Below are 18,461 nucleotides of genomic sequence, written 5' to 3' on the forward strand. Positions count from 1 at the left end.
CACCATCTTCTGGAGTCCATTTAAGCTCACGCCTACTGCTTCAGTGACTCCATCCAGCCACCTCATTCTCTGTCGTCCCCTTCTTCTCTTGCCCTCAATCTTTCCCAGCATTAGGCTCTTCTCCAGTGAGTCCTTCCTTCTCATTAGGTGGCCAAAGTATTTGAGTTTTAGCTTCAGGATCTGGCCTTCTAAAGAGCAGTCAGGGTTGATCTCCTCTAGGACTGACTGGTTTGATCGCCTTGCAGTCCAAGGGACTTGCAGGAGTCTTCTCCAGCACCATAGCTCAAAGGCCTCAATTCTTTGGCGCTCCATTGCTTGGAGACTGAAGTGCTATTCATTTTATTCTGCTCTGTCCAATAACCAAAATTGTCTGAATAAATGACAGAGTTATCTAAAACATTATTTTTTCTAAGAACATTTAAAAAGCAGGAAAAAGTAAACCTTAAAAACAGAATCTATGTTTTCCATTTCAAGGTACTCATAGAATGTTTAAGCCAGTAAACTTAAATTTTGAAAATAACAATGATCAAAACATTATAGATGGAGAATGTTTTCAGATGAAAGAAAAGGATTAATCAGATGTGTATCAAGAATGTGTACAACATTCGAGTACTTCTAGTTAGGCGTCGCGGCGTGATGGACGCAGGAAGATGGGGCTCTGTCTTCCACGTTTGATTTTGCCTTGCTGGACACACTAAAAAGGGTTGAAAATCGCCCAGGAGAGGTGAAGAAGAAGGAGGCGACCCTTCCGCTAGATCCAAGGAAGCCCTCCAAACTGGCAGGGGAAAGACTGGCTACATACGTGTGGCCAGTCAGAAGCTGCTGACAACTGAAGATAAGCACTAACTAGCAATTTTTGAGCAACGTGGATGGAACTGGGTGAAACTTTATCCTCTTTTTATGACCTTAATACTACTTTCCTGGAAAAAAAAATGCCCAAAGCAAAGAATCCTCCCCAATGAGAGAGGGAAGTTTTTGCCCCGCTCCCTCAGGAAAAGAAAAGCGGCAAATTAATTGTTTGGGGGAAAATAGAGAAAACTACAAGATCAATTTGGAATTAATATAGATATATAGCTTTGAAATTTGGGGACTAAAAGTACCTTTGAGACTTTTTTTTTAGAAAAGATATTTGAAAGTCTGTAAAGTAGGTTTGGATTTGGAAAGCTGGAAGTTGGTGTCAGTGACATCTAGTGGCGAATCATGGCACTACAATTTGTTGTACTTAAAGGAAACTTGGCTTGAAGCCTGGACTCTTTGTTGTTCCTGAAAACACTCACTTTTACAGACTGCAGCTGGGAAAAGGAAAAAAAACCTCTTGGGCTGTTTATCTGTGTTGGGGACCCTATTGGACTATAAAGACTACATACAAAAACAAATGGGTATTCCATACTTAGCTGCAAATGGTAAAAAACCATCTTTAACACTTGTCTCCGAAGCCCCCGGCTTGATATACCAGCAAGAAATTGTTAATGAATCTGAGAAAGAAATTCTTTCTATGTTGAAATCAATCCAAGAGACAATTGTTTTATTTCATGATAAGACTAAAAATAACACAAACGAGATAAAAGAATTTTCTAACCTAAACTTACAAATCTAGACAATGACTACAAAGAAGGAACTAGTAACCCAAAAAACAGAATGGAAATTAGAAGAAATGGATCCATAGTTGGAGGAGCTAAAGGAAGGAATTAACAGAGAGATACAGATAAATGAAAAGTTAGAAGATGCAGTGATAACACTGGAAATGGAAAAGCTATCTTACTTGTCAAGAACTTAGAACACATTTGAGGATAAGGAAGAAGAGCTAGTCAAACAGATGATAAAGCTGTTAGAAGAAATGCTGAATATTGACAAACAAGAAATGAAAAGAAAAACTGAAGGAGAAGGATGGAGACTGTTTAATGAATATAAATGAGTTGGGCGTTCTTCCAAAAACACTTCAATCAAATTCTCTTCCTCATTCCAAACAATATATACAAAAACAGAGGAAGAATTACTTGATAATTCAAATGCACTCACTTGGAAAGTTCTTTGGCAAAGGAAGAAAGCTAGAGTGAGACTGGAGAAAATAGAGGTTTTGACCTATTAGATGGGATATTATACTATTAAACAGATGTTTGAATATGGTTGAGAAAATAGATAACTGTTAGAAATAAAAGTATTATAATTAGGATAGGATTTGTAACTAGAATATTATACTTTGTTATGAGATGGGAAATATGAATATTTTAGAAGGGTTTGAATAATGGAAGCTTTTGGTTACCCAAATATAATATATTAGAAAATTATAAGCGATAGAGATATTTTGAACACTGATGGGAAATTAAAAATTTAAAAACGGGAAAAACCGGATATTGATTGAACAAATGGATTTTAAGTACAAATACAATTGAGATATGTTCTGCCTTGAAAAGATATTATAAACTGACACTATAGATATTATGTATAATATCAAAAAATGTGATGAAGATATCTATATTTAATTGATATGTATTAACAGTAACAAGAATTGTATTTGCCTGGTGTGGAAAAATGCATGCCACCAGAAGAAGAGAGGACCAAGGAAGCACTGGATGGTGTAGTGTTGGAATTAGACTGAGGAAGTTAATATGTACCACTGAATTACCAATAGACCCAGACAACACATTGTTTATTAAGTACTCATGACTGTAAAATTAGAAAATTAATAAAATATTTATAAAAAAGAATGTGTACAACATTCTATAGAAGAAAGAAGATTGTCTTTTACAGTAGATTTACAGTAGACAACTAAAAGTGGCATAAAATATGATCCAAGAAAAGAAAAACAAACAAAATCAGCAGCGGAAACCAAACAAAATTAAAGGAGGAAAAAGAAAAAAAAACAATTCAAAGTATAATTATATGCTTAGGTCTCTACAGACAAAATTTGAAACACATGTGAAAATTAAATTTTGCAGGAATATGACTTCACTTTTAAAAGTGAGGAAATTACATATCTTAATAGCAGCATGAAAGCAGATAAAGGAAAGCCTTCAGGACTCTTAGACCAATATATTTTGGTTATGTTAATTTTTAAGCAAGTCTTATGCCTTAATATATTCGGTATGATCTGATTTAAATTACTTGTTTAGCCTACTAAACAAAGATTGTATTGTTATGATACCTGTACTAATAGCAAAGTACAGTGCAACATATACTGTAAATATCTTCGTTTTAAGTGTGACAATCACCAGAGGAATTTCGAAGTCAACTATTCTGTTTTATCTTTTTATCATGTTAAAAATATGGTGAACTAAAAATACCATTTTAGCACTGCAGGCATATAATTAGTTCCCTTGAGGTGAATTGTGTGGTGTTTCTTTGCTTCCTTTCGTTTTGGCTAATTAAAATTCTGAAGATTGCTCAACCATGATCCAACAAGTGGCTCAATAAAGTTTCTCCATTCCTTACTGTCAGGAGAATCATTTATAGCAGGGCTTGTTAACTTGGGATCTATGGATAGATTTCAGGGGTTCACATATTTGGATAGGGAAAAACAGAATTTTATTTTCATTAAATTCTAACTGAAATTTAGGCTTTTGTTCAATAATGAATGTAAGCAGCCAAGTAATTAATGACCTGTAAATTCCAGAAATGTTATTTAGTTTCACTAGTTGAATTATTTTTTAAATATTTTGATAATTATATTTGAGCTGCTAAGCTTAGTAGTGATTTGCCATTTTTTGTTCAGTTTCTAAGTTGTGTCAGATTCTTCGTGACCCCATAGACCACAACATGCCAGGCCCCCCCTGTCCTCCACTGTCTCCTGAAGTTTGCTCAAATTCATGTTCATTGTGTAAATGACACTATCTAACCATCTCATCCTCTGCGTCCCCTTCTTCTTTTGCCTTCATTCTTTCCCAACGTCAGAGTCTTTTCTAATGAATCCTTTCTTGTCATTTGGTGGCCAAAGTATTTGATCTTCATCTTCAGTATCTGTCCTTCCAAAGGACAGTCAGGGTTGATTGCCTTGAGAATTGACTAATTTGATCTCCTTGCAGTCCAAGGGACTCTCTGGAGTCTTCTCCAACATCACAATTTGAAAGCATCAGTTGTTTGGCACTTAGCTTTCCTTAAAGTTCAACTCTCACAACCAGTCATTATTCTTGGGAAAACCATAGCTTTAGCTATACAGACTTTTGTTGGTAAGATGATGTCTCTGCTTTTTAACATGCTCTCTAGGTTTGCCATAGCTTTCCTCCCAAGGAGCAAGCGTCTTTTAATTTCATGGCTGCAGTTGCTGTCTGCAGTGATCTTGGAACCTAAGAAAATAAAATCTGTCACTGCTTCCATTTCTGTATTTTAAAACAGTTAACTACCTTTAGGACTTTCACTGTATGCTGAATCTAAAGCCATGGTTTAAAGCAGAATCACAAAAAGGATCCTGGTTCTGTCTTAACAATTTATATTGCTGAATTATAGCTAAATAAGCTTAATGCTGCATACTGTTGCTGCTGACTTAACAATTAACACTAGTTAAGGCTGGGGGAAAGGGAATTCATGCGTCAGAGGAGAAGCAATGGAAGCAAATATTATTGCAGCCTGTGTTCCACCTGTGACTTTACTGTTTAATGAAATATATTTTATTTAAAGGACGCGGTGGCTCAGTGGGTTAGGACGCTGAGCTTCTTGATCAGAAGGTCGGCAGTTTGGTGGGTCGAATCCCAAGTGCCGCGTAACAGAGTGAGCGCCTGTTACTCGTCCCAGCTTCTGCCAACCTAGCAGTTCGAAAGCACGTAAAAATGCAAGTAGAAAAATAGGGACCACTACGGTGGGAAGGTAACAGCGTTCCGTGTGCCTTTGGTGTCTAGTCATGCCGGCCACATGACCACGGAGACGTCCTTAGACAAGCGCTGGCTCTTCGGCTTTGAAACGGAGATGAGCACCGGCCCCTAGAGTCGGAAACAACTAGCACGCATGTGCGGGGGAACCTTTACCTTTTATTTTATTTATTTCCTTTTTGATAAGTAAGCCCTAATGGTATTGCACTTAATGTGCCTCTCCTTAATTGGATAGTTCTAGTGTTTTGGGGAATAATTAGTAGGCAATTCTTAATTGCAACATCATTTTAACACATTGCTGCGCCATAGATTATCCTGATGTAATATAAACATCAGAATACTAGGAATTCCCCAATAATAAATTATTTGTAATGAATTTTCATCGGAAAATCAAATGTTTTGCTTATCTGTGTAGATCAGTGTATGACCCAATGTACAACTGAGAAATACCAGGGCTATTTAAAAAAAATGACAAGTTAAACTGTCCTTGATTTGATGGCTTAGTTTTCTCCCAACTTGTTCAACTGTAATTTCACGCAGTTCTTTGTAGAGAAAACTATCATGTCATTCTCTCATTTTCTGTAATACTTCTTTTCCACATATTTATTTACATGATAGGCTTTTGTCCATGTTGCCTTTTCTTGATTTTAAAAAGCCACTGTTGGAAAAGAAAGTAAAAGATTTTTTCAAATTTAAATTTATTTCTCTTGATAGAGAAAATTTTATCAAAGAGGTAGATTTTGCCATATGTCTTAACATTGCTTGCATTCCAAGCACTTGCATTCCTGAAGGAGCTTATTCTGTAGTTAGATCCCCTCAACCAATAATGCTTTAGCTCCGGATCTCATGCATTTGTCAGGAATTCCTAAATATCGTGGTCCCACAAGAGCGCAGCTGTCTTGGTGGGTCATGGGGATGTAGTTACAGATGTATTGCGGCCTAATTAGTGTGTGTAATTTTTTGTGTAACAGACATATTAAAGCATAGTGCAATACATTTATGACAACTTTGCTAAATAATGATTCTAGAAAAAGTATGTTCAGTGTTAGCACTAATAGGATCACTTTCTAACCGTAACTGGAAAGCAGCCTAATCTTAGTTAAATAATTGAAATAAAATAAACATGTAACAGCAGGTGGCAGCACCTGGCTGACCTTGGCTAGGCTTGGAAGCTAAAGGAGATTGGTTCTAATTAGTATTTCGATAGGGGACCTCAAAACAGTATCAGGGCTGTAGTTTGGGAAGATGGAAAAACATCCCAGAAGTCATTGGCAAACAACTTCTGTATTGTTGCCAAGAAAACCACATGGATAGGCTTTGAGGCCATTAGGACTTGAGCTAAAATCTAGATAGGCTTTACTTTTTAGGAAGAAATATTTCAACAGAATAAAACAAACTACGGTACACTGTTAACTATTTATATTTGAAATCGTACTGTTTTTAAAACAGATTTCAAGTTAAAATCAAATATATATTTTCTGGGTTATAAATCACACTTAATGTAATAGAATTAACTTATGAATATTACTCATTATAGATTTGAGAGTAATGCCATCTTTTTTAGGAACTCAAATAGCTTATTCAGATTGAAGGATCAATGTAAATACCTTACAGTATTTTTTATTCCTTACAGTATTTTTATAAGATTTAAGATCTTTGTAGAATAACCATTCTTTCCTCCTTCAGTTCCATCTTTAATTTGAGAATTGTGGCCAATAAGGCAATGTCCCAGGAGTTAAAAAGAATGCTCAATACTACAAGTTGCTTCAGGATTTTTCTCAAATAATTTTATTTTCTCTCTGCATGACTGAACAAGCACGTTAGATAGATCATCTTGTTTTTCAGGATCACCTTCCTAAGTAACCACCATTCTAAAGGGCTAGTTACCTAGGTTTTTATTTGTTGCCGTAGACCAGGGGTATCAAACTGCCGGCCCTCAGGCTGGATGCGTCATCCGGAAGCCACGCCCACCCCATTGCCGGCAATGGCAAAACTGTCCCGATATATTGCACGACATTATGTGACGTCTCGAGTTTGACATGTCTGCCATAGACTCAATTTTAGCTCATGGCAATTACAAAAAAAGTTTCTGGCAAGGTTTCTCAGAAGAATTTTGTCATTACCTTCTTTCTAAGGCTGAGAGCTGGTTTTGTGTCTAAGGCAGGACTAAAACTCATGGTTACTGTATTTGGTTTCTAACCTTTTCTAAGTCATGGCACCAAACTAGCTATCAGTGACTTATAGATAGTCCTCAAATTATGACCTTTCATTTGTTCAGCAACCATTCAAAGTTACGATGGTGCTGACCAAACAATGACCAGTTCTTTAAGTTTGGAGTTTTGCAGTGCCCCTTGGTCACATGAACAAAATTTGGCCAGTTGGCAACCAGCTCAACCTTATGACCAGTTGCAGCATCCCATGGTCATGTGATTACCTGTCAGCATTTGTGATCTTTCTTGCCAGCAGAAAAGGTTGCATATAAGTCTCCACTACTTTTCCTGGCACTTCTTCACTTGTATGTACCACACCCTCCTTCCCCCCTTTGCTCACATGCACTCACATCCTCCTTCCCTAGCTTTCTTGTGTTTGCGCACATGCATGTATGCATGTATCTGGTAACCTCTTTCCTGGCTTCCTGTCCTTGACTGCACATATGCATGTTCTCTGTGCCTTCTTTCCCCATCCCACCCATTCTTGCCTCCACACATGGACCCCATACCCTCCTTCCTTACCCAAGTTGGATCAAATTAGTCTTTGTAGCTGTCAACACATACTCTGATAAATTGTGATTTTTTAAAAATTTATTTGTTCTGGAAAGATTCCTACAGAAAAAAATGAAGGTTTCAACTCAACTTTTATTTTTAAATATCTTTGAATAATACTGTATATTTCTTTACAATACTTTTGAATGTTTTTTAATGACTACCACATAGAATAACAGGTTGCTTTAGTATTGTAATGTTTCCAACATGTATTATTCTATGATTTATCAGTTGTTGTGATTTATACAGAGATATGTACCAATATGCTGTAGTGGTTAAGGCATCAGGCTAGAAACTGGGACACCATGAGTTCTAGTCTTGCCTTAGGCACAAAGCCAGCTGGATGACCTTGGTCCTGCCACTTTGCAAACCATTTTTGCAAATCCTTGCCAAAAAAACTATAGGGACTTATTCAGGCAGTATCCAAGAATCATACATGATTGAATGGAAGGGGGGGGGAGTACAAATGTAAACATTTTATATCAATTTTCTCTTAAATTATAGGGTAGGGTAAATTTTATTGTTTTTCCCCCCATAAGTCTTCCCATATTTGTAATGTATAGTAATTAGTTCTTTAAAAATTTGCATCTACTTTATCATAAAACATTATACTTCTTCTGTCTTGCTATTATTTTAATAGTAATTTACATATATGTCCTAATAGGCAGTTTGGGTTCTGTATGAGGATTTCAAAATTCTGTCATTTGTCTTAAAAACTCTCTATTTTAAGGTCACCTTTTATTCTTCCAGCAGTCTGTAAATGCATCAACTATGGTTAACTTTGGGCTTTGGCAGATAATTATTTCTATGTCTTTAGCCTATTTCTTTTTCAGACATGATTCTCATAGAGTTTTCTTTAGCAAGATTTATTGTGATGCCAGGAGTATGGAATGTAAGAATTTCAATAGGTGAATTGTTTACAATTTGGTACCAATATAGCTTTATGTATATTTAGGTGAAAATTGTCTGATTCCTTCTATGCAGCTTTTCCACAAACTAGTAAACAGGTTTCTTCAGTGGTTTTGGGAAAATTAGCAGCTGGTTGTTCATGAAACTATCTCTTGAAACTTTATCAGTCTGGGAACCAACATTTACAGCACCTGTGCTGTTCAGCATAGATAGGAAATTGCTGGGGAAGTCATGTGGGCCTTTAGAATCAGAAGTTATTTTTTTGTGGATGACAAACGTTTAATGGCTCTTTGCATCAAATTATAAGAGAATAGTCAGTACTACAAAGTATTGCTTAAATTTGATAATGGGCTAGATCAGGAAGAACAGAAACAGAAGTGCTGCTTTCAGTAGAAACTAAATTTATTTATTTATTTATTTATTTGATTTGTATACTGCCCTTCTCCCTAAGGACTCAGGGCGGTGAACAGTGACATAAATATCAAATGCACAAATACAGATATTGAAAACATTAATGTAGAAGATAAGTTACCTTAAAACAATAATTACAACAGAACCCGTCAGACCAGACCGGATTGCTCAAACAGATAGGTTTTTAGGTCATGTTGGAAGGAGCGAAGGTCGGGAGCCATCCGGAGCTCAACCGGTAAATGGTTCCATAGGTCAGGCGCGCCCACAGAGAACGCCCTCCCTCTGGGAGCCACCAGACGGCATTCTCCAAACAGCGGGACCCTTAGGAGGCCCTCTCTGTGGGAGCGCACTGGACGGAGGGAAGTTGACGCTGGCAGCAGGTGATTCCTAAGGTACTCCGGACCCATACCATGTAGGGCTTTGAAAACCATTACTAGCACCTTGAATCTTACCCGGAGGACAACTGGGAGCCAATGCAGCTCACGGAGTAGAGGTATAACATGGGAGTATCGGGAGACTCCCAACACAACTCTCGCGGCTGCATTCTGTACCAGTTGGAGCCTCCGAGTGGTCCTCAAGGGCAGCCCCATGTAGAGAGCATTGCAGTAGTCTAAATGAGAGGTCACGAGTGCATGAGTGACTGTACGCAGGGCATCACGGTCTAGATAAGGCCGTAATTGGCACACCAGGCGAACCTGGGCAAAGGCTCCCCTAGTCACAGCTATTATGTGGTCTTCCAAGGAAAGCTGTGAATCTAGGACAGACATGTCAAACACAAGGCCCGGGGGCCGGATCCGGCCTGCAAAGTGGTTTCATGTGGCCCGCGAAGCCATCCTGGAAACAGTGAGGGAACGGCCCCCACTGCCTTGGCCCTGGCCCAGAGACCCTCCTCCTGTCAGAGACCCTCAGATCTGTCCCACTCCTGCCCGGGGCCCCCATAGGCAACCTTGATGTGAACGATGTAGAGCTGGTCACGCCCACCCAGTAGGCCATACACACTCTAGCCATGCCCACGCAGTAGGCCACGCCCACCCAGTAGGCCACGCCCACCCTGGCCATACCCACCAGGCCCCTTGAGGGCAACCGCAATGCTGATGCGGCCCTCACTGAAATTGAGTTTGACACCCCTGATCTAGGAGGACTCCCAAGTTGCCAATTTGGATTCGTTTAGAGCAGGGGTAGGCAACCTTGGCTCTTTTATGACTTGTGGACTTCCAACTCCCAGAATTCCTGAGTCAGCATGGCTGGTTCAGGAATTCTGGGTCCTGAAGTCCACAAGTCATAAAAGAGCCAAGGTTGCCTACCTCTGGTTTAGAGGTAGGCCAGGTTAGGAAAGAGTTTTATTGTTTTCTTCCCTCAAGAGCTTGTTCATTCTTTCCTCAAGCTTTCTACATTATTTTACATGGTTTTATGCTACTTTTGATTGATGTCATGATCTAAGTGTGTTTCTTGATCCTCAGCTATCAGTAAATTTACAGAGGTTGTTTGGATAGGAAGTACATTTGGGCAAGAAGTACATTTACAAGTACCAATGCAATAATTCCTAACTCAGTCAACTTTGGCAACACTTATTTCGGTGCAAACTAGTTTTGACTACTTCAAGGGACTACCCTTGAAAATATTTGGAAGTTTGCAGTTGTCACAAAATACTGTATGGCATCTGGGTTGTTAACTATTGTCTGAACTGAAAAATCCATTGCTTACTCAGCATAATTTAATGTTGGCCTAAGTCTCCAAGCAGAGGACCTTTTGAAGATGTCCCAGTTGTCATAGTTTGTTTTCTGGCATGCATGCAAGGACCTTTCACTACATCATCATTCCTTTGCTGTGAAGTGTTGGCTTTGGAGTTCATTTAGTTCTTACTTTCTTTGCACTTAGAACAGTAGACCAGGTATTTTTCCTTTGCAAAGTTTTGAATGCTAGTGTGTTTTAGTATTAATTTAAGCTAAGTAATATTTTAAGCTAATTCTCTCTTTTGTTTGTTATTGAATTGAAAGCTGAGATATAAATCAAATAGGTCAGTAATTCCAATTAAAGAAGGCACAAAAATGATCTAACTACCTAATGTTTGCACTTCTTTTGTTGCTTGTCTTTAGCAAATAATTTTTAAAAATATTTTAGGATGACCATGAAAGTTGTGGTTCCAGTTCAACAAATCGTAGTACTACAGAAGGTTCAAAACCAACAGTGAAACCAAGAAAAATTCAACAGACTTCTCCTGACCCTGATTTGCCACCAGGTGATTTTTCCATATAAATATTATATTTGGACATTTATAGTGGGCCTTTTGAGATTCATCACCGTACCTCCCAAATCTAAATAGAAAGTTTTGTGGGAGCATTTGTCACTGCCTTGGAATTTCTGCTTTGTTATTAAAATTAAGTACAAATAAACTTGGGAAATCAATAGTTGATCTATTTTTGTTGGTTATTGACTTATAAATAGTACAAGTAGTCCTTGTTTCAGTACTACATTTGGGATTTATAACTCTTGTTATTTAGCAAAGAGGTGAAAGTGCAACCGTGGTTATGATCTTACTTCAGCTTTCCTTTGTTTTGCAGACCTATGAAAGTTGCAAGTGCAAGGATTGCTTGTAAAATTACTTTTTATCACCATCATAATTGTGAATGGTCACTAAAACAAAGCAGTTGCTAAATGAGAACTTATGAAGCAATTCTAAGGCAGTCTAAAATCAGTCTTTTAGGACATTAATTGGTTTAAACAATGGTCCCCAACCCCCAGGCCATGGGCCACTATCAAGTCTTGAGCGGTTCAGAACTGGGCCATGGAAGTGGTAGGCAAGCGTGTGCGTGTGTGAATCCCCACTTGTGTGAGCAGTGAGTGTGTGCATGCGTGCACACTTGCCCATTGCTCACAGGGAATCATCCCTTCTCCCCCCTGCTGGTCCGCAAAGCCAGAAAGATTGGGGAACTCTGGTCTAAAAGGCAATCTACTGTTGTAATATAAAGCTTATCCTCATTGTTATATTGGCACAATTGTAGTTTGATAATATAGTAATTGTTATAAATCACTAATAAGGCACTAGCACGATCCCTCAACATTCTTTCTGCAGCATTAGAGGGTGCACGAGTTGGAGTGCACAGAGGAAGATCTATGCAAGAAGTATTTCTTGGCAATGGAGATTGCAGCGCAGATCTATGTTTTTACTTATGTAAAACACCAGTAATCCTAAAGAGGAATTTGTCAGGATACTTTTAAATATAGTCTTGCTAGTTTTTGCCACTTATGCATTAAGTTGAAATATTTAAACTGGATAATGCTAAATGATTATCTAGTGATTTGTGGGGGATGCCCATTCTATTTGATATTTATAATTACTGAAGACCAGTGGTGGGATTCAGCTGGTTCACACCACTTTGGTAGCTAACTTTTTGTTGCTCAGGCCCAAAATGGACTTCCCAAAGCAGCATCCACACAGAGAACCGGTTGTTCACATATTTGAATCCCACCAATGCTGAAGACCAAAAGACAAGAAAAGTTGATTACATTTGTTTTATTTAAAAGCTTTTTTTGGATTGTCAAAAAAGCAAGGTTATTTTGTTTTAAGCAGCTTGCTGGTAGAGTTCCTAAATAACAACAGACCATATTTATATTTCCTTCTTAGGTTATGTACAAAGTTTGATTTGGCGGGTAATAAACAACGTCAACATTGTCATTAATAACCTCATACTCAAATATGTGGAGGATGATATTGTTCTTTCTGTTAATATTACTTCTGCGGAATGTTACACAGTAGATGAATTTTGGGATCGAGCCTTTATGGATATATCAGGTAATCTGTAAATCAATACTTTTTGCCAGAGTTAAAAAAAATCAACTAAAAATCAACTAAATGGACTATGTGGATTATGGATTATAGAAACCAATTGTTAATGATTTTTCTTTACAAATGTAAACCCAGCAGATACACTGTTTACCAACTATTAAGTGATTTATGCTTAAAAAAATCAATCAAATATATGAAAAAAACCCAACAACAACAGCTTAGCCGTCTTCAGTTAAGGGCACTGGGAAATGGCTGTTCTATTGACTAATAAGGGTAAATGGGCTCTGTGTTACTTACCAGAGAGATGATTAGTTCTGCCTGCACATATGAAACATCAGACCAGCTAGTTATGCAGGTGAGATAGCCTTTTGTGTTTCCCTATTCTGTCCTTAGAACAAGAAACACAGTATTTTGACGGGGTGGGGGAGTTGAGCCTTCCAGATTTCTGCAATGACTTATTGAATTGGATACCAAGCAGCAGGATGCATTTGGGAACTCCTCATAAACCTAGTCTCCCTGGTGTTATTTGTTTGTATTTACTTGTATGTTAAACAAATTCTGGGATACAAAGAACGGTTGCTGGAATTGGGTATGTCTAGTTTAGTGAAAAGAAGGACTACAGGTGACATGATAGCAGTGTTCCAATATCTAAAGGAAAGATAATGGGAATCAGCCTTTTCTCCAAAGCAACTGAAAGCAGAATGAGAAGCAATCGATGGAAACTAATCAAGAAAAGATCCAATTTAGAACTAAGGGGAAATTTCCTGACAGAACAATTAATCAGTGGAACGACTTGCCTCCAGAACTTGTAGGTGCTCCAACACTGGAGGTTTTTAAGAAGAGATTGGACAACCATTTGTCTGAAAAGATATAGGGTTTCTTGCCTGAGCAGGGAGTTGGACTAGAAGACTTCCAAGGTCCCTTCCAACTCTGTTATTCAGTTATATATCATAGAAGCATAATCTGTGTGGTTTCTGGAACCTTTCCAAAAGTGAATGTTTGTTGTTATTTTTAATGTGAAAGGAGGAGAGTTATTTCATACATCAAGAGTAATTATGCACTTATTTTAAATGAAAGGTAAAGCAAATGTAGTTTTCATACTGGTGCCATCTATTGTATATTTTTTGTCTCATCCATCTCCTTTCTGAAGCATTATTTCTAATGTCATCATCATCATCATCATCATCATCATCATTATTATTATTATTATTATTATTATTATTATTATTATTATTATTATTATTATTATTAATCAGTGTCCGGCTGTTATTTTGAAAAAGTTTATGCAGTATTACCATGTATGGTTCTTTCAATATTAAGTAGAATATAAATATGAACACAATATTTATTTTGTCTTGTTATTAAGACACAATATTTAGTTTTGCTATTTTTCTTTCTTTTCATAGCAACAGATTTGGTACTAAGGAAAGTGATAAACTTTTCTGATTGTACAGTTTGTCTAGACAAAAGGAATGCTAGTGGCAAAATTGAATTTTATCAAGATCCTCTGCTATACAAGTGTTCATTTAGAACTCGCTTGCACTTCACTTATGATAATCTTAATTCTAAGATGCCATCCATTATTAAAGTAAGTAGATTTCTTGATAATTGGGTCATATATTCTTGAAAAGCCCAAAATAGATAACTGAAGCTTTTTTGAGATACACTTATGCTCAAACAAACAAACAAATAAATATGAGAATAGTGTTCTGATCCACGACCAGAACTTAAGTTTCAGGAATTTCTGTGTTAAGTATTAACTTCATCTATGTTGTACAGTGATATTACTCTATGACATTCTGGACACTTTATTTCTTTCTTGATATTGGCATCACTATAGTTAATAGAAAAAATATAAAGAAAAAAATCATATAGTTTGGAGTTTGGAATATTTTTTATGAAGTATTTTATTCTAATCTTATTTCAAGGTGACATATCTTAATAAGTATCTTGGAACCAGCGTCGTCAGCTGAATCCAACAGTCAATAGCAGCATATATTTTTGGAAATTTATCCTATTTCTAATATAAAACTGAGGAAGCTCCGTAACTTTATCTATGTTGAAGTTGTTTCCAGATGTGGGCTTGTGTGTTGTAATTCATCTATCCCTATGTGCAGCTAATTTTACTAGTATTATTGATGCCACATGCTGTAATAAGCAGTTGTTTTGTGCATAATTTATCCAGTAGCATGTGGTTTCAGTCTTCTAATGCAGGCTACCAATTCAACATAATGGACATTTAAAGCTTTTCAGTGTAACTTCAATTTATTAGCTATAACAAATTTCAAACAGGCTTGACTGTAGAACTGAAGATTAATATTCAGAAATATTGGATCACTCTCAACAAAGTTTTTTTTTTAGGTAATGGCCATTTTCTGTGGAATTCTGAGCTTTATTCTCTCAAATAGCTTTTCCAATTTAGAATGTGTACTTTATTATCCAAAATGCTTCAGAACAAGTTATTAAAGGTATTGGTTAGATCATGGACTTTACTTTTTTTTAGCTAGTGCTAGCTTTAACTATTCTCTATTAGAACTATTAAAGATAAAATATTTTTTCCCAGAATTGTATCTGTTATATCTATTTTAATGAAAATAAAAATTTATATTGGTTTGTTTCTGAAGTTGTTTTGTGTGAGAAGATAGAGACTTAGCCAAGACAACCCCAGATGCTTCTTAAGCATGAGCGTTGGAATCTGATTATTTTGTTATCTGCTTTTCTCTGTACTTGCAGGTTCATACTTTAGTTGAAAGTCTGAAGCTTTCTATTACTGATCAACAGCTTCCTATGTTTATCCGTATAATGCAACTTGTAATATCACTGTACTATGGAGAAATTGGTAACTTTAAAGATGGAGAAAGTGAAGACCCTATTTGTCACACCAAGGATATCTTGGGTAATATCTCAGGTAATAAAAAAGAATCTGACTTTGAAACAGACTGTTCATTTCTGTAAAATTCCAAAGAGCCTATTTTTAGGATGGAATGTCCCATAACTGAATGTTTAGTAACATTGTTACTTATTAGGATTTAAATATTAAGCAATAGCTTGACTTGATTTATAGAAAAATCTATTTCATGATGTCTTGCAGAAAAATATTTTTTTTGAAAACAATTTTATCTTTTAAAAGCAAGTAGTGGAAATGCATTTTTTATGAGATGGGCATCTTGTTCAAGAAACATGATTGAGTCCATGAATGTATTTAAAACTGAATTGCTACCTTATTGAGTCCTGCACAGATCTTAGGCTGGTTCAAAGAGTCACATTAATATTTTATAATAAGATACAAAAAGAGTATGTAGAATAAATCCATTGGGATGATTTAGATTTTCCTATTATATAATTCAGTAATAATCAGTTGAGAAGAAATTACGGTACCTTAAATTATATTTACTATTATATTTGATAGCTTTATTTAATGTGTGTTACTATTAATAGAATTTCCTTTTTAATCTGAACACATAGATTGCTTATTTTATTTCTCAGTCATATGTAATGGTGCAAAAGGTGATGTGAAATCATAGTAACATTAACAACCTGCTGTAACTAGCCATCTCTGAGGGGTCCTTGGTGTTGTCTGAGTTTGATTGTTTTCTTGCAGGCGCTTCAGTACCCAGTATCCCAGCACTGATGATGTTTCCTAGTTTGGGTAATGTAATGTCTGCAAGAAAACAAACAAGCTCAGAGAGCACCAAGGACCTCTCATTTCAACCCTGAGCTATAAATATTTTCCTTTATTGCTATCCATCTCTTAATGAAAAGGAGATAAATACATACATTATGTGTAGATTAGATTTTTTATACTTATATATATGTTTATGATTAAAATCAACTTTCTTCAATTATAAAAATCCATTTTATCATTTATTTGGTGTTTGTTAGAGTACTGCCTGTGGCCAATGATTGAGTGGTCTTAGGGTCCTGACAACCCAGTAGTTAAGGCATCAGGCTAGAAAACAGGAGATTGTGAATTCTAGTTCTATCTTGAATACAAAAGGAGCTGGGTGGTCTTGGGTAAGTCACTTTCTCTCAGTCTTAGGGAGGAATCAGTGGCACATCACTTCTGAAAAACCTTGCCAAGAAAGTTGCAGGGACTTGTCTCTGAGAATTAGACATGATTAATCTGTTTACATATCTGAATTTACTTAATTTATTTAGAGAACTCTTGATAATTTGCAAGGCATATAAAAACATTAACATAGAATTACAATTATATTTTATTATGAAAATAAAAATTAAAATACTGACATTAGAAGGGCTGTGAAAATAAATATTCTAAACTATTGTAAGATAGTTTCCTTCAACTCCTGTGGCAAGTTATTCCATATTACGGGTACCACAATAAGGAGATGATTGTGTCCAATATAGTCATGCTGGCACCTACAAGAATTGCACTTAAGTATAGAGTAGACAGTTTGGGAATAGAAAGACCTTAAAGTAAGTCAGGCTTAAGGTTTTGTGTGAACATCTTGAATTAGGCTTGGAAGACAACTAATAGCTAATGAAACTTCTTTATTTATTTAAAATATTGTTATGTCTTCACAATTAAGAGTCTTAACAATACACAACACAGTCCTAATTCACATCTTTACAATTATACCACATTAGTATAAGTTTGTAAGGGACGCGGTGGCTCAGTGGGTTAGGACGCTGAGCTCATCGATCAGAAGGTCGGCAGTTTGGCGGGTCGAATCCCAAGTGCCGCGTAACAGAGTGAGCGCCTGTTACTCGTCCCAGCTTCTGCCAACCTAGCAGTTCGAAAGCATGTAAAAATGCAAGTAGAAAAATAGGGACACTCTGGTGGGAAGGTAACAGCGTTCCGTGCGCCTTTGGCGTCTAGTGCCAGCCACATGATCACGGAGACGTCCTCGGACAAGCGCTGGCTTTTCGGCTTTGAAACGGAGATGAGCACCGGCTCCTAGAGTTGGAAACAACTAGCACGCATGTGCGGGGGAACGTTTACCTTTACCTTAGTATAAGTTTATGTCTAGAACTAGGATATCAGAAAATGTATAGATAATAAGGGGTTTGGAAACATAGGATGTAGTTATGAATGTCATTTGTTTTGTTCTTGTATTTAATAATGTTTCTATATTCTGAAAAACAATATGTTTGCTAAATTAAAACAGATAAATATATCCATTTAAATTGATATATACCGTATTTTCCGGCGTATAAGACGACTGGGCGTATAAGACGACCCCCTACATTTCCTGTTAAATTATAGGGTTTGGGCTATACTCGCCGTATAAGACTACCCCTCTTCCAACGCACACCAAATAAAAATTAAAAAACATCAGATTTGATTTTAATATGGTAATTTTAATTCAAATGCTTATGACATGCAGGTGCTTAGTAGGAAAACTGTCACTTATAAACATAAGGCTGTTTGTCATCAAACATGTAAACATAAAACAGTGCAAGTGAATTAAACTCAATAATAATAATAATAATAATAATAATAATAATAATAATAATAATAATAATAATAATAATAAGTAGTTGGAGGGGACCTTGGAGGTCATCTAGTCCAGTGTTTTTCAACCTTTTTTGGGCAAAGGCACACTTGTTTCATGAAAAAAATCACGAGGCACTCCACCATTAGAAAATGTTAAAAAATTTAACTCTGTGCCTATATTGACTATATATAAAGTAATTCTCTTGAATAGGAATCAAATAAACACAAAGAAAGTATTTTATAATTACTTTTCAATTTTTCCCACGGCACACCAGACAACATCTCGCGGCACACTAGTGTGCCACGGAACAGTGGTTGAAAAACACTGATCT

At 36.6% G+C, this 18,461-nt stretch overlaps 1 protein-coding gene across 2 annotated transcripts in view; it reads left to right on the top strand.

The window, feature by feature from the left end:
• The window catches only part of VPS13B (vacuolar protein sorting 13 homolog B), a 354,177-nt gene that overhangs the window by 14,605 nt on the left and 321,111 nt on the right, over window positions 1–18,461 (top strand). For both annotated transcript variants that reach the window (XM_083358950.1, XM_083358949.1), the window contains exons 4-7: window positions 11,006–11,123; window positions 12,510–12,677; window positions 14,078–14,259; window positions 15,405–15,579. In XM_083358950.1, the coding sequence (XP_083215076.1) occupies window positions 11,006–11,123; window positions 12,510–12,677; window positions 14,078–14,259; window positions 15,405–15,579 (643 nt within the window). The remainder of the gene's footprint in view (window positions 1–11,005; window positions 11,124–12,509; window positions 12,678–14,077; window positions 14,260–15,404; window positions 15,580–18,461) is intronic.

This window comes from Vipera ursinii (assembly GCF_947247035.1).
Source record: "Vipera ursinii genome assembly, chromosome: 3".
Taxonomy (NCBI): domain Eukaryota; kingdom Metazoa; phylum Chordata; class Lepidosauria; order Squamata; family Viperidae; genus Vipera; species Vipera ursinii.